The 26,601-nt window shown below is 41.0% G+C and overlaps 1 protein-coding gene across 3 annotated transcripts in view; it reads left to right on the forward strand.

Moving 5' to 3' along the window:
* The window catches only part of Astn1 (astrotactin 1), a 316,570-nt gene that overhangs the window by 103,175 nt on the left and 186,794 nt on the right, over positions 1-26,601 (forward strand). For all 3 annotated transcript variants that reach the window (XM_031386411.1, XM_031386430.1, XM_031386421.1), the window contains exon 2: positions 10,016-10,203. In XM_031386411.1, coding sequence (XP_031242271.1) covers positions 10,016-10,203 — 188 coding nt within the window. The remainder of the gene's footprint in view (positions 1-10,015; positions 10,204-26,601) is intronic.

The raw sequence follows: 26,601 nt of genomic DNA on the forward strand, positions 1-26,601 counted from the left end.
TCATTGAATGGGAACAAATTAGAAGTGGAAGTGAATCAAGACAGCTTAGAGAGAGCAACATATCATCCCCTTCCTATACACTACTTACGGTAGCTCAGTCATTGCTATTTTATGGATTCTTTTTACTCTCACCCTTCCCCACCCTTTCAATCCCTTAATACTTGATGGGAGAGGTAAAAAAGATAGATAGGAAAGGGGTGATGTTATCATTAGTCTACCTCATGCTGATTAGGGGCATCAAGTTCTTTGGGGCAAGTTTGTATCTTTGTCATAAGGATTTCTAATTTTTTCTTATTGTTTCTTCTTTGCACATGACTACTTAGCAAATCACAACCAACAGCAACCAATAGCAACCAAACAACAACCAACAATCCACCATACCTCTAGAGGCCCTAGCATTTATATACCCTCTGAAAAATCCCAGGAATTCCAAACTTTACATAATTGCATATACTGTATCTACCGCTGGCAAAATCATGTCCCTGTTAGAGCACAAGGCAAAACAGTCAGTAGCTATGGACAATCTGAAGCAGCCCCATATTCCACACCTGGAATTAAGACAAAACCATATTCTTGTAATATTTCTGTGTTTTTTAAAGAAACCAAAATGCCAAATTTCTCACTATAACTTACAGATGACGTTTGCACCATCAATTCCCCTTTCTACCTTCCTTTTTAAGCAAGAGCCACACCAACCTCACAACCTAGAGATAGTCCATGATATGAGAATTATGGTACTGAAATCTTTGTTTGCAAAAGATCCGGAGCATCAGAAAAAGGACTTCAAGTGCACAAAGCTCTTACAAGGTCTAGTGGCGACTTTCCTTATAATTGTAACAAGTGCTCTGGCTTTCTAAATCCCAGTTGCCCATATTGCTCCCAGTGCACACAGAGCAACCCCCAAGACTTACAAAGCTCAAATTAGAATTCCAGTGGAGAAACCTCAGGCTTTAAATGACTTATTCTTCCCACAATATATGATACGATCTATAAATACATATTTTAACATCATGAAGTTTAAATATTATTACACATCTTACTTGATGTCAGATTTTGTTAAATGCATGTCGTTATCTCAATTTTCAAAGGTCAGCCATGTGGCAGTGGAGAATAGAACTAGATGTAAGTTTTTAAAAAAATCCTTTCACTAGTACATCTGCAGCTCAAATAACCTGGTTCTTTTCAAAGAGCTTTGCCCCACCCCCCCTTTTGAAATGAGACTTTAATGAGTATCATGTGGATAAACTCTTTGCAGAGGTTTGAAAAGATCCAGAGAAACACTGTGGTAGGAACAAGCAAACCATTTTGAGTGAAATCACAAGCCATTTGAATGCTTCTCATCTCTTTGGTTGTGTCAGAACCTTTTGGCTGCGTCTTTCCCCCACAGGAATGTTTTCGTCTCTATGGCTAGGTAAATACAATGTGTGTGAGGTTGCTCGATTGCTATTCATGTCAGCACTGTAGCACAGAGTGACCTACTTCCAGCAGCATCCATAGGACGCTTCATTGCTGTCCATGGTAGCTGATTTTAAAAACCACCCTCCACTTCCCACAACTCCCACCCTAGACTGGCCTCAGACAAGGCGGTAGAGTGGGGTCTGTGGAGTACCCAGGCCTGTATGTTCTTCCTTTCAGCATGCCTACTCCCTGTGTTGATTGATTTTATTCCACCTTTGTACATTCCTGGAAAAGAAATGGGTGGGCGGGCAGCTTTAAAGGAAGCTCAAGTTTCAGATTTTTGGAATATAGCATTGTCAAATAATATTGTTTATGACTGTTAAGAGAACAGGTGATGGACATACATAATGTATGTCCATATGTTATATGTGTTATATAAATTGTATAGACATTGCCTTATATATGCATAATGTACTGAAGATTAGTAGCTAACGGGGAACCATTTAGAAGTATTTGTAGGTAGAAGAGTCCCCATGAGGGAATCCTAGTCTGAAATTACAGAAGACACTTCAGCCAACCCTCACTCTACAGAAAGACAGACTACACTGACATATAAACTATCCAAAGGCTAAGAGGAAAGCCTAATTTAAAAATCTCTAAAGATTGCTATCCATTTGGCATGCAAAAATATGCTTAGCCTGCACCTGACTTGGGGTTTGACTATCACCAAGTTCCATGCTTGATTTAGTGACATCAATGAGGGAGCAGATGTAGAGAGATCTTGGAGACATCCACCCCATGTCTTGAATACAAGGCATATGACTTCCAGAGATGGCCACAAACTTCCTTCCAAGTCCTTGTTCAGTGCTTTATGTGCCTGTGCTTCCATTTCTCATCACTGAGCCAGTGATGTACTGAGCCCCTAGTTTATGAGTCCTGCAGGGTGAATGTCACTAATCTGAGAACATAGACATTCAATTATCCTTCATCTAGTCATGGGTGAATTTCTCCACTCCAAATCTCAGCAAATCAAGAAGGTTCTGATTCAAAGCAAAGAAATTCTTGTGCTTCTGTTAATAGCTGTTTGGCATTTTAAGCTGTCTTGATCTAAAGCTTTGCTGGATAGCTCTGTAGCCAGTGTTTGGAGAAGGAAGACAGAAGAGAACAATAGAAAGCAGCTCCATGGTGCCTAGCGGATTGAATTCAGAAACCATGAGAGGAGCTGCATTCCTAAATGGTTTATGAACATCTTCACAAAAGAATTTCCTAGCTGTGACATCTCCCATTTTGTCCATTCGCTAGGCATTAGCAACACGCACTCCAGGAAAACCATCAGAGCTCCTGGCATCTATGCAGGCTGAATTCAGACCCAGCAGGGTATGCTTTCGTATGTGGTTCTCACTCAGGAATGCAGGATCATTCCACTTCAGAACTCTAAAGCAGATGGTCCCTGTGGTGAGAGGTGCAGCCCATAGGCCACTGCAGCCCAAGGCCCCTGTCATTTTTCTGGCTGACCTCATTTCCTCCACGTCTCTTGACTTTGTCCTTTCTCTCTACTTCCTTCTCCTCTGTCTGCCCCTCATCTTCCTTCACAGATGGCCAAGACACTAATGTGCTGCTGTCATTATGTTTATGAAACAAGTTGAGGTCCTTAGAGGCTGCTGTTCCTGAGACATTAAAGACTGGTGTCACTTTGATACCAGGGTGGAGATTTGCAAGATAATTAGTGATCCCTGGCTGTTATTAACCCCTGACTTAAGCAGGTTATTTTCTTACAAAGGTGTTGAAAGTTAATACCTCTGTTAATAGTTTCAGCCAGAAGACCATAATGAAACCATGTGGAAAACTAGGCCTACCATCAATATCTTTCAAGCTCTGAATTAGGGAGTAGAGGAGGAAACTAAGAACAAAAATGGAAAGAAAAATTGACTAGTTCTGTCACAGGCTCATTTTGGTAGCGTTTTTGATGGTCACTCTCATTAGGTAAGACACAATAGTAACATTTTGTTTTAGATGGTGGGTTTAACACTGCCAGTTATATGAATTTAATATTCTAATGTTTTTGCATGTGTGCGTCACATACACATATGTGGAGGTAAGACATTGGATTTCCTTTTCTATCAGACTGTGCTTATTCTCCTGAGAAAGTCTCACTAACCTGGAGCTCAGTGTTTTTGTTTGTTTGTAGGGATTTTTTTGTTTCATTTTGTTATTTTTTTATTTTTGTGTTGTTTTTTTGTTTGTTTGTTTGTTTTGTTTTTTGGCTAGGCTGGTGACAAGCAAGACTTTGTGATCCTGTTTCTACACTCCCCTAGTGCTGGGATCACACATCTGTGCCGAGGCTTGACTTTTTACACAGGTACTGGGGATTTGGATGAAGGTGTTCTTACTTAAGCAGTAAATTCTGTTACCTACTGAGTCACCTACCCCCTGAATTAATCTTTATTACACAAGGACACTCACAATGGCCACTGGGATAGCATATGGTGGAGGTGAAGCTCCATTTTATTTTCAGAAGTGTTGTCTTTTACATGCAATTATTTCACAAATAATATAAGGGTATTTGTAACATCCCACTTAGTATTGAAAATAATCAATACATCTAAATAACTCAGAGATTTCCCCCATCCTCTACCAGCAAGGACCTTGATAACTTCTGCATTTTATTGTTCCTTCAGTGGAACTGACTCTTCTCTAAGTCTGTTCTTGTGGGAATGCCTCAGAAAGCATTTTAGATTTGGTTTGGGAAAAAAATGTTGTGTCAGGATGAAAATAAGTAGCAAGGCCTTTCAACAGGCCGAACAGCCACCATGGGGGTGCCAACATCAACCTTGAAAGATCACAGGATCAGTTCTGCAGATGCCCTCAACATGAGGCCAAGCGTGGCCAAGTTAATGCTGCCTCCTACCTTGACCTCAACAACCACAGGACTTCATTACTACTCAGCTGAACTCAGCTTGAAACTCAGGCTTTCTAGCAGTGAAAAGGGGCCCCAAGATATCTGGACTGTTCTAACATCCTCTAAGCAATTCACCAAATTAAATGATCCTTGAGAATTTTCCCAATTAAATCCATATTCCAATTGGAATTGTCTCGTTCACTGAATGAGGGCATGGTAGATGTGGTACTTGAAAGGAAATTTTGATACTGACTGGATGTTTCTTAACTCCTCAGATCAGGTTCTCTCAGCATGAGAATATACATAGGGAAGAGAAAACAAGTGGATAGCAAGGACATGTTGTAATGCCAGGTAGAGAACAATTTGTGCAGCAAAGTTTTGAGTGTCCTGAAGTAACCCTACAAAGAGACTACTAACTCCCAACACACAAGCTATCATTAGAACAATGACTAACGCTAATTAAAAGTGATATCACCTCACTCTGCCTTTTCCACCCCAAGCTTTTCTCCCTTATGACTTTTCTTGCCCAGTGTTCTGCCAGTGCAGCTCTCTGGGACATGAAACTCAATGGTTATCTCTTAGAAACAAGCTATTTGCAGCAACATTATCAGGGGGTTCAGTGTGAAGTTGGGTCTGTATCTTGAGGTCTCTGTCTGAATCCTCTTGACCCAAAGTGGAGCACAGGTTAGACCTGAGAGGAGATTTAACATTATTTGTGCCACTGCACTTAGCATGCTTTCTGGAGACAGAACCATGGGAGGATCAAAGTTACAAAGGAATATCGAAGTTCATCTACATACTTTCGTCTTCACAGAGAAGAGGAAGGTCAGAGTGAGAGGGCATATTCAAGTTCCTCAGACCATGCCTGGGCCTCCTGAGCCCCACTGCTATATTCCCTGAAGAATGCAGAGTCAGAGCCACAGTGACACCTAGACCTAGTATATCAGCCATTCTCATTCTGCATCTTGGTGATCACTCACTTGGTTGATGCCTCTGCCTAATAGAATTGTGAATGACTTTCCCCTTGCTGTGAACTTCTTAAGATGACATTTAAGGCTCTTCCACGTGCCATTAATCTGGATTCTGAGAGTAGACCCTCTGTAATTCTTCTACATATCCCTCACCCCTGCTGCTTAACCAGACCCCCTGTGATTCTGACAATGTACATCATCCTTCTGTTCCTTTGCATACACTGTGTGCTTCAGCTGGGGTTGTGCTTGTCTCCAGCATCTCCCGCCATTTTATTGCTTCCCATCAGTGTTTACCCAGCCAACCCTCACCCAATTCTCAGCATTGCTGTCACTTAGCCCTGGCCACATCTGAAGTTTCCTGCTGGATGAAAGCGCCTTGAGAGTAGAAGTACATAGTTTAGTTCCCAACTGTGGTCAGCATAGTGTGCTCCAGGAACATTTATTCCATGTAAGATGGGATAGCACCCTTCTTTCTTTGTATTGCAAGGTTCGAAGAGGTACTGAAGATATGAGGTTTGCAGGGGTAAGGATAGACATTGCAAGAGCCAAGAAAGACTTATCTTTCTGGAGACCTCAACTCCACTGTGTCCTGAAATGTGGCACTTGTGACATCTGAACATAACTGTAGAGGGTCCTGTGGAATTTATTTTCTTCGGTACATTGTGACAAAGGTCCTCTATGACTGTCAATGGCAATCCTCTGTGAATTTGGATTGGAATAACAATTTTATCACCATCCTAATTTGCTCCTTAGAGTCTCATGACTGGCTTGCATTACATTTCTTCTTGAAATAGGGGTATTCACATAGATGTGATTGCACTAATGTTCTCAATCTTGTTTGTGAAGATGACAGGACATTTACTATGTCCGTGTGGTGTTTTCATTTGCTGATCAAGCCAGATATAGCATAAATATGAATAAGTTCCTGGTTTGGCATTTGAGCTCTTTCATGTCAGGTCCTATCAGGAGAGGGAAAACAGCCAAGGATGAATCTATCATTGTATAATTAACTTAAAACTAAGAATTGATGAATGCCCTTGGCAGATGTGGTGCCCTCTTTCCTTTACCTCGTGCCCTCTACAGTGAACCGAGTCTGTGCAGAATCATGATATTTCCATTCATGGGGATGGGAATGTATAACCCACTGAAGGGTTCAGAGGGTTAGCCTGGAAGCCATAGCCAAAGACTCTGTGTGCTAATCCCATTGCCCCATGGAATACTTCGTCAAGATCTTCACAGATCCTAGTCTTTCCTTGGTACCTCCATGCCTAGTGCCATGGAATGCAATATTTTAATCCTGATTGAAACATTGTAGCTGTTTATAGACAAAGTCTCTTTTTTTTTTCTTTTAGTGTAGAATAGAGTTTAATCAGGGCATGGGAAGGCCAGTTGAGGGGGTAGTAGAGGCAAAGAAAGATCTCTCTCTCTCTCTCTCTCTCTCTCTCCATATATACACATATATGTATATGTATATACATATGTATATACACACATATGTATATACACACATATGTATATACACACATATATACGTTTATATATGGAGAGAGGGGACAAGGGGATAGAGTAAGAACAAGAAAGCAAGAACAAGAGAGCTAGACAAAGTTTCTTAATAAGACAATGAAGATGTTCTAGGATTAGACAGTGGGTGATGATTATACAACATGCTAAATACACACACACACATGCACATATATATATGTATATATACACACACACATATACAAACACATACATGTATACACAAACCCACTCTACTAAAAGGTGACTTTAAGACATTTAAATTGTACCTCAACTTAAAAATAAGTCATGTGAAATAAAGACCTAGAAAAAAAAGATTAGATTACTATAGCGATGATACTCATAAAAGACCACATGGCTTTCCTACTTTAGGGCTCTCCCCACCCTTTTCCACCTTCTGTGTTCTAAGACCATGCTGTCTGCTTTTGAAAATAGTGTAGAGGGCAACAAATAGTTCATTTGTCTCTGGCCCTGCTCTGTGTCAGGTTGGTTGACCTTGGTCTAGGAATTTCCTTATTTTTGCTACCATGTTTAAAGCAGGATTAATGAGTCTGATGTACATGATGAAGGTTCTGCTGGGAAACAAGATCTAATTTATGAAGTGATTTAAAGGGACAGGTGCTAAATCCTTCTGAATAGTTACAGAAAGGGCTGAGTGGCACCCAGACATGCATGGAATAAATCTTAGTCTGAGTGGGGATGGTTCTGAAATGAAGATGGACTTGATTATGCCATCAAATGCACTACTGGGAGCTGGCATGCTGATGATGTTTATCTCTGCTGAGATGGATACAGATTTGGTCCCTAGGCAGGGGCAGAACAAGAGCATTGGGAAAGGTGCATTTCTGGGAGTCTTATAGTGGGTTAAAGCCATGAGAAGTCATGAGGAGTGCCTGCGTGCAGAATATACAGCCATATGCCTGGAAGTATTGGTGATTATTGGGTCTGCACTCATTGTGTTTGACTTGTATTGCTTTAAATACTTACCTTTAGAGATACATCCAAGGATGTTTTCTCACTTGGGAATGTAGAAGACACTTTAGACAACTGGTTCTCAACCTTTTTTAATGCTGCAACCCTTTCTTACAGCTCCTCCATGTTGTGGAGACCCCCAACCCTAAAATTGTTTCTGTTGCTACTTTGTAATTGTAATTTTGCTACTGTTATAAATCATAATGGGAAGGATATGCAGGATCATAATTGTAATGATATGCAGGATATCTGATATATAACCGCTGTGAAAAAATTGTTTGATCCCTCCAAAGAAGTCACTAACTACAGATTAAGATATGTTGATTTAGAGATTTAGAGGAGCAGTTGATGTGGGAAGGATATGTCACCACTACACCAAACAAATAGGGAGGTGCCTTCTGGAAACCAGCTCTGAAGCACAAATCTTCACTTCTCAGTCTCTGAAGCTCCCTGGATTCTAGACCAATCGCATGCAAGATCACAGATAATCTCCTACCTGACAGATGACAAAGCCTTCTAGGCTACTGAAAAGTGAGGTCAAGTATGACAGGGGATACTTTATTGGCAGCTCCCCTTCACAATCTCAGTTTTCCTCTTCTCCCAAGTGAGTGTGGTATTGGATGGGCAAGGCCATCATATCAGCATCTGGTAGGGGTAGGCCAATGACTCATGTCCCATGGAAAACCTTGGTGATCTACACAGAAGAACAATGCGTATGCTCGTTTCTTCTCCTCATCCTCATTCATTAGTTGCCTGCTCATCCTTTTCCCTTTCCCATTTGTCACGAGGCATCTTTTGCCTTAAAGAAGATCACTTTCTTATCCTCTTGTACACTTTGCTACGGTCCTTTCTTCCTCTCAAGTTCCTACGAGGACTTGTTGTGCACATTCAGTCATGGTGAGCTGCTTTAAAACATTGAGAGCTCCTCATTTTACTTAGTGCCTGAGTGCCTAGGACAGGGCCTGGCATAGAGCATGCCCAGTGTGTGTCTGTTAAATGTGTGACTAAATCAATAAATAACATCAGTCTGCTCTTCCATAAATAGTGACGGATAATTATAAATTCCATAAATATTTAAAATTGCTTTCCTCTTTATGATTGTGATAGTTGATGAGAATATATTCTAAATGTGTCCATTAAATCTTTTTTATATCTATGGGATTTTTTTTTTTTTTTTGGCCAGAGGTGATAAATTTTGAGAGAAGAAGCATGCCTTTTGAAAATGAAATTTTATAAAGGAATGATTTGTTAAAGTGTCTCTAGCCGAACACTGGTCCCCCTTTGAGACTGTAATAGTTGTTAAAGGAAACATTGTCTGAAGGCCAACTGGAGTCCTGGAAAAGCTGGATTGACCAGACTTCTCTACTGTGGGATACCCTAGAACTCTGATGTACTATTGCTTAGGAATAAGAGAAAAGATGGTGTGTATGCGGGATTTTCCTGCAGCAATACCTTGGCCCTCACTACAGTGCAGAGGGCAACATAGGTTTTTGTTTGTTTGTTTTATTTTTGTTCTTTAGCATTTTTCTTTGGGTGATAGCTCAGCTTTCATCTAACTACCTCTGCAGCAAGTTGAGTGTTTATATCTGTGATCAGGGCCCAATGCATTCCACTTCCTTCATGCACAACATCTGCTTTGCAAAACTAAAGAGAAAAACAAAACAAAAGAGTTAAAACATTTCTTTACCTGTTATGACATGTTATCAGCTGTCTCCATTGGACTGTGCAGCCCATGACTGTGGCTTCACAAATGTGTCACAGCCCCAGTGGCTCTTCAGTAACCTCCCAGGACTGTCCCATAAATGCTGGTTCTCTGCACACTAATTACCAACACTCTCCTTAGTAGATTCGTTGGAGTCTGGGAGTAATTGCTAGGCAACTCACATGTCCAGATTTACAAGAGGCAAACAACCTTGTATTTACCTCAGGGAGTTATCAGGTATTCAAACTGTGCAATGTAAGGGATACTATTGATCACAGAATGAGGGGAAGAACTTAAATTTTCACCTCAGTATTTTTCTCACTGGGTGAGAACCTGGCTCACTAGATTTATCATAGAAAGACCTACAGGGGATAATTCTCTCCTCTTGATCTCTTGTCTTTCTTCAGTTTTATAAGTAGCAATAAACCTAGCTATAGTCAGAACCCTTTGTTGTCTGCAGACAGAAGTAGCTTGTTGGTATCAGAAAGTAAGAATATGAAATCTTGGCTCAGTCCAAAATCTTAAACTGTGACTTTGGTATTTTTCCGTTAGAGATCTCAGGGAATACAGAAGACATCCCCCTGGTGCGCTGGAGGCAGCAATGGCTGGAGAATGGTACTTTGCTTTTTCATATCCACCACCAAGATGGTGCTCCAAGTCTCCCTGGACAAGACCCCACTGAGGAACCCCAACATGAATCAGCAGAGGAAGAACTGAGGATCCTCCACATCTCAGTCATGGTAAGAGCAGGGTAGCCCCAACCATCTGGTTCCACACAGCCTGTGTTGACATGAAGAGTCTTGATGCCAGCACGGTATTGGTCAGTTTTCATTGCGATAACAAGTATCTAAGATGGCTGCTGCTGAAGAAGCCCTTAGTTCTGGAAGTCAAGGGTACAGTGCCTGCATCAGTACCGCTCTGTGAGGACACTCTTATAACAAATGGCTACGACAGGGGCAGGTCTAAACAGGAAGCCAGAGAGGTACGATATAATGCCCTTCAAAGTCGTTCTGATGGTCAGGTTTGAATGAGGATTTCCCAGGGGCTCCACCTCTTAAAGGTTCCACACCAATACCTAATACTGCCAGTCTAGAAACCAGGCTTTCAGCACAAGAGCCTTTCAGGAAGAGGGGACATTTAAACCATTGCATTAGACAGGACTTTATAAAATCCAACTCCAGGAAGATCATTGAAAACGCTGATACATAAACTTCTCACTTGTAGGGAATGTATCCACATGGTGCTGTGAAAGTTGCAGCTATTTCTACAGAATAATTTCCCAACTGATCTTTCTAGGAACATAATATATAGAGTGGCTTTTCCGTATATGAGGTAATACCAGAATGTCTTAGAAAGGAATTATTCAGTTAATATATTGGAATATTTTATAGAAATTACTCCATGTAAGTTTTTTTTTTTTTTTTTGGATGACCGAATTTCCAAGCTGCTTGCTACTACCAAATCTTCTTTCATTTTTTTTTCAAACCAGGAGAAATCTGCACTCTGCTTTTCTTTTATGCCACAGTAAAGGGGATGCCAAGAGATACTCTGTAGCCCAGTTTTAAAACTTCACCACCATCACTCAATCTGCATGTAAATATGAAGCCTCAAGAACATGATAAAATTCTTCCCAAAGTGCTATAAATCTGTACTTAAGAATCTCACTAAAATATCATGCTCTAATGTCAAGTGTGTGAGAGGTGAGGGGTTTTGGTAGTGTTTTGCTTACTGGTGAATACCAGCAATAGAACAAATTTATCGTGTAGTTAATGTGTTGTCAATGTTTATGGAACAAATGAATAAATTTTCAATGGAGACAGAGAAATATTTGGCATCTAATGCATTGGTGAGCCAATGTACTACCTATTTATACAGTCCTGATAGTAGGTTGACACCTTGACTGGTTGCTCATGGGCTACGTGTGTAGGACATTGCTACCTCATTGCTAGCATGCTCACACCTGGCCCAACCTCGGCCTTGGTCTATCTTTAGTTAATCCCTTGCTTGTCATTTAGTTATGCACTAGCATTAGTCTCTGCTACAGTACAGAGAACAGAGTAAGTTTTGAGAATTTTCTTAGTGATGGTAGCTTTAAAGACTAGAAAGATGCTGATCAAGAATACCACAGGGCTTTAGGCAATACACTGTGCTATAGTGATACCTGTGAGGTACCCTATACATTAATGCCCGTGTTGAGGGTCCCTTAGGAGGGATTAGTGGACAGCTGGAGCTAGCTTTCAGATCTCTCTTCCATATGCCTGCACTTCCCCACCACAGAACAACAGGAGCACTTAATTTTCCAAAGAAAATGGGCATTTCCTTCAGGTTCCTTTTAGTTTACCATATCTCATGTTAAGCCAGGCTGGAGAAGGCAGAGGTTTAAAGGGTACAAGGCAAGAACAAGGATGGCAAGTTTCACGTTGCCTCTAACTTGCCTCTCTACCTGGGCCTTCTGGGTCTGATCAGGCCTCATCTCCATGGATGCTTAGAAAGTCTCTGACCTCCTTTGCGTCATGGGATCTCAAAGTGAACAGACCATAGCCACCTTCCTCCCCATCCTTGTCAAAATGGCTCCTCAGTGGAGCCTGCAACACACCTGGCCTTCCCTCTCTGCCCCATTCCCATTCCACACCATACACCCACACATGCTACCTCACCATCCTCAGGCTGCTTCTCTAGAAACAGTTTCAAAGTCTGAAGTTGAGGATCAGCCCTCAGCTCAGAAATCAAGCCTGAGGGTATCCTGTTTGAAGATGTCGTTCTGAGAGTCTCTGATGGTTTCTTCTGAAGAGACTCTGGGATAGGTAGACTGTATTTGATTCACTTTATACAATATCCTTTAGAGGTACTGTAGGCAGCTATTTGAGGCATCCAGAGTAGAAGCCCGATAAATGTTAAAAGATAATAAAACCCTTTGGCTAGTAATAGTATTGGGCAGTGTGGTGTGCACATACAAGATATCACCCTAACTCTTTTACTAATGAAATAACAATAGCAAGGCTATTTTCCCATGAACTCTAATGATCAATAATGATGCTTTTTCCAGATTGATTCAAAATAGAATCATTTGAAAAGAGAGAAAAATTAAGGTTATTATGAAAATATGAATGTGTCCCTCTGTTGTTGTCTAAGAGGCTGCATATTTAAAAGCTTAACAGGAAATCCTAAATATTTCAATATGTGCAGCAGGAATGGATGGTTTTGTGAAAACCTTCATGTTTCCCTGTACTCACACTCTTCTCAGCTGTGATGCCTTAATACAGGGACTGGCCTTTATTTTCATATTTTGCTTTCACCGCATTTCATTTTAAACATAACACATAAGGGATGATAGAATGTCCAATATAGGTGCCTTTTGGTATCCTTCTGACATTACATGAATAAGAAAGTGCAAGCTCTCCCTCCAAATGTGTCCAGTACAAACCTGTCATCAGCAAAACCAGGGGCTTGCATAAGACCAATAATCCAGCTGGGTGCTTTGCAATTTAAAATATGGAGAAAGCTTTCTTTCTTTCTTTCTTTCTTTCTTTTTTTTTTATTTTTCTATCACATCCTAAAAATTTGAATTTTTTTCAAAAGAGTCACCATTTCTTCCTTGCATGCAGTAATTGGATTTCCCTCCTGAAATCTTAGGTTATTGCTTTGAGGGTCAAAGGATATATTTTAACCTCCTGCATGATTCAAACTTAGCTGAAGCGATTTATTTCAAAATTTACAGGATAATTGATGCTTAGAACCATGACAGTACAGAAGCATATTCTTTTGCAAACTTCTGAACAAGTGGTAGCAGAATTAATGAATTAAAACTGAGTGTGAACTTTAAGCCAACTGTTAAAAAAATAACAACTTCAACAACAAGGCAAATTGTTTACTCCACAGAAGAGTAGATTTTGACACGATTTACATCAGATAGTCAGACACTGTGCGGATTTAAATTTCTACATGATACTTCTGCTAATTTACCATATGATGCACATTTTTTTCTCCTTAGAGTATGTAAAAGGAATTTAATGGTGCATAATAGAATGTCAATGTATTATCTCTATATTTCATGGTTGTAATTAAAAATGACAATGTTAATAGATTTCCTAAATGCACATAGGTTGGTTATGTTTTCCTTAGCAACTAGTGTTCAGTTTTGTCTGTCTGTCTGTATACCATCTGTCTACTTTTTGTTGTGGTAATTCCTAATGCTAGAGAATATCTTTTAAATGTTATTCTTCCTATGCACGATTTACAATTGTGTGTGTCTGTGTGTGTGTGTGTGTGGGGGGGTGTCTTTGAGCTTCTATGTGTCCTTCTGAGCATTATGTGGACAAGCCCATCAGTCAGGATTAAGTACTGTCCAGGAACACTGCCCCTAGGTATGTTCCTAGAGGCTCCTGTAACCTCTGCCTGCCATTGTATTCCAAGGTTTCCAATGCTCTCTGCTCCTGGGAGCTTCCTCTAACCTAAGGTACTGTGTTCTCTTTTGAAAAAAAAATATCAAAACTTAAAGACAAAAGAGACAACTGGAAATGCTAGAGAGTTCTAGAGTCTATTAAATAGAGATGGAAATTGAGGGAAGTTCCACTTCGGCAAAGCAGTATTTGGGGACCAAGTAGTCTGGAGCATTCCGAAAGTCAACTGTGGCTGGCTCCAGTTTCCAGGGCTGCCCAATAGCATTGTGCTGAAAGTCCCTATCTTAGCTCTTATTGCTCTGCACAAGGTGAGTCCAGTCACACAACCATCACTTTGCTTTGAGCTGAGTTCCATTCATTCAAGAGCACAGTCATCTAAGATATAGGGGAGTGGCCTCAAACACAAAATTGTCAGGACTTCTTAAGTGGGCATGAGAGACAGTGCTTTTTCTCTCAGCAAATTTACTATAAAAATTTGTTAGCAAATTCAGGAATCAAGGTCATTCTTGCAGGTTTATAGTCAGCCAATATTATTCATGTCATTCAAATCATGAGGCCCCAATTTAGCAAGGCCAATTCTTTGATCGTCAAGAAACAAATGGAAATGCTTAGGCATGAGTTATACTGCCAGGAAGGAAAGAACTGGAATAGTAAGTCAAACACACAAAAGCCAGATCCTGATTCATTTGCTCGCCATTCAAGGCATTCATCATGTGACTCTGCTGACTTTTCTGGTCATACTCGTGTCTGTCAATGGCATCACTACATATTTTCCCATCCATTAACAAAATGGTACACAGTCTCTAAGATAATCAACAAGCTCTCAAAAACAAATGGCTTTGCTCTCTTTGGAAGGCAGCTATGCAAAAACCTGGAGGGCACATGGTTTACTGGGAACAATGCTCGGCCTTCAGTAAGGTTTGTTTTACAGGCTTCCCTCACCTGTCACTGTGGAATGGCTCTTCTCCTGCCAAGAAGCACTGGGCTCAGTTATGTGTGAGTTCCTTTGCTGATTCAGTGGCTCATCCCTCTTGTTCCCAAGCAGTGCCTTTCTGTGTCCCTGTACCATCAGAGCCTGGCTACCGTATAAACTAATTCTTGATTTAAAGTTGGAGGCATAGACTTCTAATGCTGATTTTACCACTTCAAGTAATTTACTGACCTTTCTGGAAGGTTCATTGTCTCATCTGCAAGATGAGTGCATTGGTGAGTCCTTCCAGCATTAGAGAGTAGATCCTTACTAGGGCTTTGTGATAGAGTTCTGCTACAGCTGCAGGAGACATAGCACTCTCCTGATTTAAAAAAAAAATGCAGATTTTCAAAAGTCAGATTTTCATGACTAGAAGGTTGCTTTTAACCTCCAGGGTCATAGCCTGGCTCTTTCACACCCGTTTCTACTGTTCTGTTGCTATGAGTTAGCACCTTTGTCAGGCCCACTGTCTGTTATATTTTTAATATTCTGATCATTTTATGTTTGACGTTCCGTTTGCTCTTTAATATCGCCTCCTTGGTTAACTCTCCTGACACAGTTTTTCCAACTTTGTTTCCACTCTTCCTGTTTTTCTTTTCTCTAATTCTAGTTCCTAAGGAGGGGTGTGGGGAAGCAGGCAGATCTAACCAGTTACTCTAGTTCCTGTTTGTTCAAAGGTTTCATATTATGTTAACCCATAAGTAGATATAGGCAAATGCAAGTCTAATCTTTTCCTGTTTGCTGTGGCTAAGGAGGAGTGGGCTTAATGACAAGTTCCTGCTTCTGGCACAGCTAGGAACAGCGTATATATATTCTATAAATTTGGAAGAACTTAAGTATATATATGCATATATATATATAAATGATAAATGCATTGTTGTTTAGTCTCAGTTAATAATATGTAATATATAATGTAGGTAAGATACTACTAATAATAGCTTGATTACTTCGGTTGGCAGAGTTGAATTGGGTGCTTCTATAAGTATAGACTGAAAGGGTAGTTAGATGCTCAGATGCTCAGCTGATAAAGTGTCTGCCTTACAAGCATGAGGGCCTGAGCTGGAATCCCCAGTATTCATGTAAAAGTTGAGTGCATGGCACTACATACACACACACACACACACACACACACACACACACACACACACACACACACGCACGCACGCACGCACGCACGCACGCACACACACACATATATCACATATAGTGTGTACTGTATATATAATTAACAGAGGCTGAACAACTATGTGTTCACTGCTTGCTTGTTTACCATGCTAATCACAGTAGGATCTAATGTGAAAGAGCTGTATGTAGAGTCCAAAGACAATGTGAGCATCATCCCCATCACTAACCATCATCACCACAGTCATCAGACTCTAAACTTACATTTAGTCTTCTACTCTCATCACAACACCATACAATACATATGGTAACTGTCCAGTTTTACAGAAGAGGTGACTAAAAAGTAGGCAGGCTAAACCCTAACGTAGATGGCTATGAGTCTGTTGATCCAGAATTTGAATCTGGTTCATTGGCAGAGTCTAGGCTCTATGTGAGAATATGTGGGGTATTTTTGTTAGTGGTGTCTGTATTTGTGTGAGAATATATATTCTTTTTTGTGTTGTTTGCATTTGTGTGTCTGCATTTGTGTGTGTGCATGTGTGTGTGTGTGTGTGTGTGTGTGTGTGTATTAAAGCATACAAGTAGAGAGCATGTGTGTGCAGGTGAGCAGACAATCCCAGCATATTTGTTCCCACCATTCTCCTTGTTTGAAACAGAGTCTATTTGTTATTTTTCTGCAGATATACAAGCTAGCAGGGCCATAAGCATGTGGGATAGCTTCATTTTGGTCTCCCACATCCAGTAGGAACCCAGACATTTCTGAGGCAGGCTCTTTTACCATGGATTATCTCACTAGCTTAGTCTATACTTGTAGAAGCATCCAATCCAGCTCTGTCCTAAGGGTCGTAATCAACCTGTCTTTAGTACTTAAATGCACTCATGGAGCAGCTTGTGCTGTTTTGTGGACCCTTGCTGAGCCCAATCTGATGCATTCCCCTTTGTTACTTTGGTGTATTGAGTCTATGAGCACTAGGACCCACTGCCATGGTTGAATACAGAGCTTTCTGGGGCTATACCAGGCAGCTGACCTCAGATGCTCAGATTCTGTTCAGCTCCACTGAACCCACCTGCTAACCTTGGCTTCTACTGCCCCTCCTCACAGCTGGCTTTGGACTTATTGGCAAGGAAAGAAGAGACTAGTTGGGGGATTCCAACTCTGAAATTGTTAGAGTAGTATAACAATAAACTCTGGATTCTCTCTACATATAATTTCATCCTTTGCAGGAAAGTTTTGGGAATCAGAATCGTCTTTTTCTAAAGCATTGCTGGCCTGCCATAGATTTAAACAAATCATTGACTCATTCACTCATTTCAATATCGATTCTTTCATTTAACAATGTTTTTAGGGCTTCAGGCATCTTGTAAGATACTAAGTAGATAGAAATTGAATATAACAAGACTCTGCTTTCACAGAACATTTAATCATTTTACACATACTTGATGTTTGAGGATAGCCCTTGGCAGACCTGAGAGTCAGGTCAACCGGCTGTCTCCTCTCTAGTACTTTCATTTTGTTTGTCTTCTTTCAGTTTTGCTGGGCATTCTAAACTTCAGTGAGACCTTCCAACTCCCCCATCTTTCAAGACAGCAAGGAAAATAACAAACAGACTGGATTTTTCACATTCTGCTGCTTTTTAACCATTTAATGTGATATTCTGTCCAGGAATTTAGCTCCCTTCATCCAGAAACTGACAATACACTTTTGAGTATTTGCTTTTCCCAAATACCTGCTGATCCTTTTAAAAGCAGGAGTTATAATCTTTACAGTGTTTAAGTCAATATTTAAAAACTGAAACACTTTAAACTCTTGTAGCGGCCCTTGGTTTCGTTCACAGCATCCACATGGATATTGCAACCACTTGTAACTTCAGTTTGATGTGATCTAATGCTCTCTGGATTTAGGGGCAGCACCTGCACATATGTGGTACACACAGGCACACATGCACACATACACATAAAACCAATACTCAAAATAACAAAATTGTTGCTTACTAAGCCCCTGTATTCTATCTGCATCAGTTCACAAGATCATTTTTATGCTTAACACCAATAATTTTCCATTGAAATTTTGTGAAATGGGGAGAAATTACTGCATGTTCCAGATGGGAACACTTAAACATAGGGAACAGTCAAATATACCATGAGATGTGAAGCCAGGATTCAAGACACTTGTATCCAGACTCATCTTTGCTACAATATTCTCTGAGTTAGGTAGCTTCAGGGTTGCCATGTTTGTCTAGATTTCCAAACTTCCATGTAGTTTTATTTCTTTTAGCTGGCTCAGCAGAAATCCTATACTTGATGAGGATTGGGAAGGTCTAGACAGCACTGAGCAAATTGCTACCATAGTATGATCTCAAAGCTACTTTAAAAGGTGAAGAGCTCCTTTAGACAGTGAGATTCAGGCATTCAACCAAGGCTGGCATTGGCTCTGAGTAAACACTAGTCCTTGAAAAGCCTATTAAGCCTATAAGTTCTACAGCATTGAATTTCAGTTACATAGTTTACTGCAAGGGCTTCACTATCAGAGAGACTGATTCAAATCATAATTCTATTACTTACTAAATTTTCTAGTGACATTGTGGAAATTGCTTTATCTCTTTAAACTCTCTTTAGAACAGGGAGAGTAATAGATCTTACTCAAGGGGCTGTTTTGATGGTTACATAAGGGATTCTTGTAAAACGCTCCCTACAGTGCCAGAACTATTGGAAATGCCCAGGAAATATCAGCTAGGTAAATTCTCAGAGTACTATGCAAACTGCCTGTAACAATTCTGTGTGTAATGTGTTACCCAGGGGGTCAGTACCTCAGGGAGTGATAAAAGCAGCTGGGTTCATAGCAACCCCCTCCAGGATGCCTGAAGGATCTGTGCTTAGGGAAAAGATTGAGGCAATTAGGACCATGAAAGCAACAGAATTGGTCTATTACAAACTATGGCATGTGTTCATGGACATCCAGGCCCTTATAGGCCTCCGTTTCATTGTTAACAAGGTTTCCTAGCAGGTATCCTAGCAGGTATCCTATGGTTTATGCTGGTAATCCCATATTCAACTTCTCTGGAACAACTTCATTAGCGTACTTAATTTTTAATCAAGCTAAGTGATGTCATTATGGGAATTCCTTTTCTGCCCAGGTATCCAGGCATACGAAGGTTGTTATTTCTTCCAATCACAAACAGCAAAGGAAGATATAAAACAGTGGCCAGTTCTCATGGCTAACATTGTGGAAAAACTCCGAGATTCTGGTGCTGTTGCCTTTCTCCAGGACACAGCACTGCTTTCTTGTACCCTATCAATCAATCAGTTTGGGGATTCTCTTACAGACTTGAAGTAGCCTTTAAATCTGATTGTAAACTTGCACCCTTGGGCTCTCACTGGAGACATAATAGACTTCACTATAGAAGATGGAACCAGCTGTAAATTCTCACAGAGAGAACACTGGCAGGGACAAATATTATCTAAACTAAGGGCCTTTTGAGGGCAGTTTGTAAGCTTTTTCCCCTTTGAGGGCAAGTGAGCTCTGTCCCATCTGCTCAACCTTTGGCAAACCAGTTCCCAAACTACCATATATAGTATATATGGTATGCCATATATGTAGATATATTGGTATGATGGATTTCCAACAAAACTTTATTTATAAAAGCAAGCTGTGGGCCATATTAGGATTATAGGCTACAATTTGTGAATTGATCAAATAAATTCGTTAGAACTTAAAGAGACTGTAATCTGGTAACCTGTTGGATAAGTGCTAAGTTCTTGTATTCACTGTGAAAAAAAAATGTTAACATTAGTTTAGTCATATCCCTATGAGATGATTATAATCATTACTTAACGCACAGATCATTCTTGTGAGAAATTGAAGGCTTTGTGGTATCCCCAAATTCGGATGAACGCCAAGCACATTACCTATTTCTGTGAGCTGTTCACGATTTTAGTGAAGACACATGTTGGTGAGAACAATTCAATGCCTATACTCGACAGAAGACTGTAAGAGGGTATTCATCATATGCGTTTTTCTTCTCTGTAAGATTGATGGTCCCTGCTTGGTTTCAACTTTGCTGCATACTGTTGACTTTTATGAGATGTCAGGATATGCAAAAACGATCTTTTGTAGCTAAACCCTCATGATAAATGTATAACAGTGAAAGTAGAACTATGGTCCTCCAATGCAGAGTTATGATGAAGTTGGCTCATGTACAGGTATACATGGTATAGGATGCTTTCAAAACCAAGTGGCTTCTTGCATCCTTGCTGAGGTTCAGAGTGGACAAAGGCTTTCAGACCTTGCCTTATCACATCAACTTTTCTCTACCTGATGAGGTTCAACAGAGCTCTTGCTTTTCTGAGATGATGATGTCAGTAGGTCTGAAGTCTTGGAGAGATCTGGCAAGGGCAGGGGCTTTTAGCTGCTGCCTTGGTATTTCTGATTCCCCCACATCTTAATACCTCTAACACTGTGCCTGACATCCTCGAATAGCTAGAGATGAGTCAAGTTGCTGACTAACTTGGAATGAACCAGATGTCAATTTGTTGATGTTATGCTGTGACCAAGTGCTTCATTGAATAGTGTCTGGAACCTGCTAGTCTCTAGGTCTCAATACTGGTATTTGAGACTTGTACAACTGCTTGTGTTGGTCTGTGGTGTAAATTCTGCTACCCAAATAACAAAAAGGAGTCGGGGTTAGTTGTTTATGGAAGATGTGGTACCAGATTAAAATTAAAAAATCAGCATTCCTTTTCTCCTGTGCTATATCTTATCTCAGTGGGTTATGGAAGGCTTTGAGACTCAGACATGGAGACATTTGGGGTTTGCAAGAGAGGGCATGTCAGAACCTGGCATTGCGGGCTTGAGACACATTTCTTACAGAGTGATGCATGCTGTAATACAGAACAAACCTGGGGGGGATTCTGTATTCCAACAATGACATCAAAGCAGCCATCTTTTATTCATTCTCCTTTTTCTAAATGTCATACAGTATGCATATCCAAGTCACCAGCCCTGGATTTCAGATGTCGATGTTGGTCCCAATCCTTCTCAATGTTCTATGGCTTACATCCAAGGCTTCAACATTTAAGGACTGAAACCATGCAGGGCCTGTTCTCTCTCCTTGGTCTCCACCTAGAGTGGGACTAGAGCAGCATCACTCCATCTCAAATGGGGCTGTGCTGGCAACTTCTCTAGCAGGGCTTCATGAGCATAGATCCAGCTCTTCTAGCATAGCCTGCATCGGTCCTGAGTCATTCCAGTGATGAGGACAAACCGGCCAGTGAGACAATAGCTTGGGGTTAAGAAAAGGCCATTGAAATCTAAGTCAGGGCTAAACTCCCCCTTTTTATCAACCCCCTGTAAAACTTTAAGAAGGCCCTTCTTTGTTCTTATCCCAAAATATAAACCTTGGTTGAAATAAACATTCTGAAATCTCCAAGGTTATTTTTTTTTAAATTCCATATTTTAATGTATGCTGTATTAGTGTTTTTCAAGTATTTTAATTTAAATTGACTAATGTGTCCCACTTAAGCTTATTTCATCCTTTATGTGAGATGAAAATACCAACAAAAGCATAGAGTTGATGGTCTACTTCATTACTTATTTCAATACAAGTTAAAAATAATCTTTTATAACACTAATGATGAAATTACAGTGGTTAGCACTTTTACTAGACATAGGTGTGCCATGTGCTATAAACACAGGCAGGCTCTGTCCTCTACCTTGGGAACCTCAGGTTAGATGACCTTGCGGGTAGCCTCAGGCTATCACATTCTGATGTATGAAAGTGAAGGACGTGTGGGACACAGAAGTCCCCAGTTGACATACTTGAAAGTAATCTATGAAGAAACTTTTGTTCCCTGCAGCAACTCAACTCTCCCTTTTTTTCCATTCATGAACATGAAGCAATAGTCTGTGGGGAAGATGGCGGAGTGTGACTGTGGGTTAGGTGGCATGGGAAGCATCACATCTGGGAGGGAGTGCTTCCTCCCACTGCTTTTGGAAGAGGCTTAGTGACTGTGATCTCGTTCTAGAGCATGATGGAGTCTCTTGGCAGGTGTTAGAACTCGCTGTGACTGCTGTCATACAATGTGGAGTCTTCTCCTCTTAAGTGCTCCCTAGATGCACCCCCAGGGCCCCAGGAAGAAACAGGCTATGGCGAGACTGCCCAGTCTCAGCCTCGGGGGACTGGGTAGAGAAAGCTTGGAGTAGATGGTGATGTTACAATGGAAGAAGAATGGTTTGTGAGTGTGGACTCAGACTTTTGCAATAAGAGTGTCAGCACCTGGAAGAAAGATTCCAGACTCCCTTTTAGGTGAGCCAGGCTCCCTTCTAGGTGAGCCTTCTGTTTCTCAGAACAAATTCTGGAGAAGGGTGACAAAGAAGGTCAGTTATGCATTTCACCAGGCGCACACTTCTCTGACAAACTGGACTTGATGTCTCATTTTTTTCTGCTCCCTGCCCTCACTCAGGTCACCAGACATAGAAGGTTTTTTGCCTTTTTGATCAAACTCCATCTTCCTGTTTGATTTCACCTCATGCATCTAATGGAAAAGGCTAGAATGAGGGAAGTGGGCTTTTAAGCTATTCTGTGAAGTACTGTATGCATGTCCAAAGGCCTGAATTTGGTATTCAGAAACATTTGTGAGCACTACATTATCCAATTAGTATCATTCCAGGTGACCAGAGTAGTAGAGTTAGCCCAAAAGAAGAGCATAGTTATTTCATTTGAAAACTACCTACACAAAGAAATAGTGCATCTCCATTATTCAGGAATTACTTCCTGTTTATGTTTTATCACCCAGGATTCCGCTTTCTGTGCCCACTGACTTCCTATCCATGAGCCTGTCCTAACCGTGGAGTCTCCTAGACTGCCTATCTTTCAGCAAGCATATATTTTTCTGATGTCTTGAGAATCTCTCTCTTTCCCTTTTTACTGACAGGATTCAGCACCTGTGCCCTTCTTCCCACCTGTTTTTAAAATGCCCCTCACATCACCATAGAGTTCATGAAACCCAGCTTATACCGTATCCTCTTCAGAGAAGTGAAAGGGTCTTAAGGAGTTCCCTCTGCTCAGAATGCTAAAGTCCAAGGTGCCCAACCTGTCACAACCTAACTTGGGAAAGAGGACAGGGAGGGGTAAAAGAGAACCTGATCAGGTATGAGGTGGGGACAGGAGTGAATGAAAACAGGCAACTTCATACCCTTTTTTACTCTTTTCCCTAGCCACTCTGAGCAGCTCACCTATGCTCAGGGTGGACCTCCTTACTTTTTAAGACTTCCATGTTTTAAGCAGCGATGGCCCTTTGCTTCCCAATGATTTTGTCCGTGAGAGGCACTACCTCTTCTTTCTTTAATATTCTTCTTCCCCTCTCCATTTCCTCTAGGAAGCTGCTTCCCACTCTCCTTCCCTCTGTGCTGTGTTGAGTCAGGATGTACAAATCCCGACTCAACACTCACTGTCCTTAACTGATCATGAGGGGGTCTCCCATGAGAAGGCACCCCTCACTGGGAAGCATTGTGTATTTGTATCCTATCGGAGCTCCTGAGCTTCTGGTAAGAGTCCACAAAGGCCTTAGATAAAGAACATGCAGCCCTATGAGAACGGCTGAGCAGGTCTGACCAAATAGCTAAAATCCAGAGACATGGGATGGTCAAGTGACTGGGAGCGAGTGACCAACCAGTGACTTCCTCTGTTCTATGAGAACTTCAGAGGGAATCTTCGATTTATGTCTCCTCTTTTCTGATGGTCATGTCTCCCTTTCCTCTCTACCTCCATAACACTAGAACCTTAAATGAAGACTGTTACTCATACCAGACGTGGGTGGCCATGAAACTATATCTTTCTGAATGCATATATAATGTATCTCATACATAAATAAGCATGCCATTATCATAATTGATTTTATGAATAATTTGTTACATAAAGTAGCTACATAAACATATTTTATTTGATAGTGAAAAAAAGTGACTTAAAGATTTTCAGAGTGAGATCTCCAGTTCTGAGTATCAGGAGACATACAAGTCCTGGGAAGAGAGCACATGGTGTTATGCATTAAAGGGGCTCCCTGAGACTTTCAAAGTCTGGAGAATTCCTTGCTTAACCTTCTGGTGGGGGAACAAACAAAACAGCTGTTCCTTGTTTTCTTGCCCTCAGTGGCTGGTTTCTCACTTCTGCAGTTTGCAGCCATAATGTCATGATCCCTGCTATGTCCCCATCAATTGTTAAGATGTGGGAAGTGCATTTGCTCAAAACAATAAGTAAAGTGCTAAAATTTGTGACTGGCTTCCCTTTCTCATTAACACATAGTCAGGGTTATAAATGACCTATAATAAGGTAGTTCCTACCCGACTCACATTCTTGTGTGCTTTCTTGACTGAGGAAGAGAAAAAATATAGTGTTATAGCTGGTACAGAGTGCATGGAACCTTCAATATGGCTGTGAGGTCTGCCTACCTTGTGCCCCTCATCTGTCATGTTGTAGTGGCAGAGGAAATTGCTGGTCCTGACTGCATTTGGTCCTCCTGCAAGCCAGATTTACTTCCTCCAACTTCAGAATAGAGTTAGCAAGAATGCTTCTGTCCTCTTTCCAATCACTGTAGAAACAGAAACCCAAGTGTAAGTAATTTTACAGAAATAAGTTCACATGATGTTTAGAATTTTTTTTAAAAAAGAAATGAGAAATGGAGATTTAGTTTCTAAGAAGAGGGTCCTTTTAAAAAAATACTGTTGTTTTTTTTTTTTTCAAAACATATGATACAGGCTGCCATGGATAATTTAGTGCTAAATTGATGTTCAAAAAAAAAAAATGATGACAATTTATTTGACCTCTCTGGTGATGAGGCTATTCATACAGAGCCCCATGAACTGGACAGGAACAGTAAGATATGAATACAAGTCAATTAATTTTACCAGGAAAAAAATTCTGTCCACCTAGCTAAGCTCCCCAGCTGTCTCAAAACTGCCTGCTAACAGCACCAAAATGGATGTGCCAGAGTGAGCTTGGAGAAAGATATCGAGTTTTCTGAAAACACAGCTCTCTTCCTGGACTTCAAATCCGTACTATGAACCTGCTATTTGAACATCTTGCAGGTGAGAAAACTCTCACCCTAATCTAGCTGGCCTCTTCCCAGGAGAATGTGTAGCCAAGTGTGTGACCAAATGAGCCAGCCCAAGGGACAAGCAGATACTAGACACAAAGACAGGTGTCCAGATGAGCTGACAATGGTTTGAGAGTAATGGTACTTATATTTTCTCAATTTCATCGAGACAGTGGGGATCTGTTAAGCAAACAATTGTACTCACTAGGGGTCTGCCCTGTGCTGGATCCCCTTCTAAAGGATTCTGGGAAATATTTTCATTTAAAGTATGGCTAATGCTAGTCTAGTCAGCACTATGATAGGAGGAACCCACTACTGTGGATTCAGGATTAATTTATACCAGCATATACTTGGTGAGTTGAAATATAATGTACCAGAGAGGAGAAGGGCATATGATGGGGCTCAAAAGAGTAGAGCGAGCTTAGGCAATCACAAGGGAAAGCTTTGGGTACAAAATCATGCTAGGAAATGTCAGGGCACAGAAAGAGTAAAGGCTCAGGGATGGCCACAAATAGCAACTCCACAATCCTGTTGCCTACCCCCATCTGTCTTTCTCTGTCTCTGTCTCTGTGTCTATGTCTCTCTCTGTCTCTCTCTTTCTCTCTCTGTCTCTCTCTGTCTCTGTCTCTGTCTCTGTCTCTCTCTCTCTCTCTCTCTCTCTCTCTCTCACACACACACACACACACACAGAATAATAGAATGCATTAAGAATAGAAAAAGAATAAGCCATAACTATTAAATAAGTGGAAAACTGAAACGTCATGAGCACTGTGATCTAAATTAAAATGAATTCATAATGACACCACACATTGACTGGGGATGGTGAGCCCAGGGTCGTCTGCCCCAGACACAGAATTAGACATTGGCTTGGCAGATGAGGTCGGCCTCATCAGTTGCCTTGGAAGCAAGAATCTCTGCTGTTTTTCTATCATGTGACCATCTCTGGCTGGATCAGGCTGACCCACAGATTCACTCTACATGATTAAGCCACTGATCGGTAAATTAAAATCTGACGAACAATAGCACAGTAGAGCCTTTCCTTGCCTCTCAGGAGGGAGAGGGGGGAAAGCTGGGCTCAATCTCAAGCAAGCTTCCTTTTGCTCTGGCCCATCTTTATCTGGTAAGCATTGGGCTTATGCCCAAGGTCCTGGTGTATATAGCAGGCATCTATCTGACTGGGAACAAAGTGAGCCACAGTCAGCTGGTAAAAAAAAAAAAGAGAGAGAGAGAGATGGAGAAGAAGAAGAAGAAGAAGGAGAAGAAGAAGAAGAAGAAGAAGAAGAAGAAGAAGAAGAAGAAGAAGAAGAAGAAGAAGAAGAAGAAGAAGAAGAAGAAGAAGAAGAAGCTTTTGTGGCAAGCTCTCTCCCTCAGTCCATCACCATTCCACCCGATCCTGAAAAGCCAAGTACAAGAGAGGAGGCCTGAGAACCAGAACAAAGCTGGCAACATGTGACAAGGGTGGCTGGGAGGGACACCAGGGAAGGAGGAGACCTGGTAGGGCAGTTGGAGAATTTTGTTGTTGTTTTTTGTTTTTTCTTGTTTTTTTTTTCTTTTCTTTT

Source organism: Mastomys coucha, unplaced genomic scaffold (genome assembly GCF_008632895.1).
Source record: "Mastomys coucha isolate ucsf_1 unplaced genomic scaffold, UCSF_Mcou_1 pScaffold1, whole genome shotgun sequence".
NCBI classification, from domain to species: domain Eukaryota; kingdom Metazoa; phylum Chordata; class Mammalia; order Rodentia; family Muridae; genus Mastomys; species Mastomys coucha.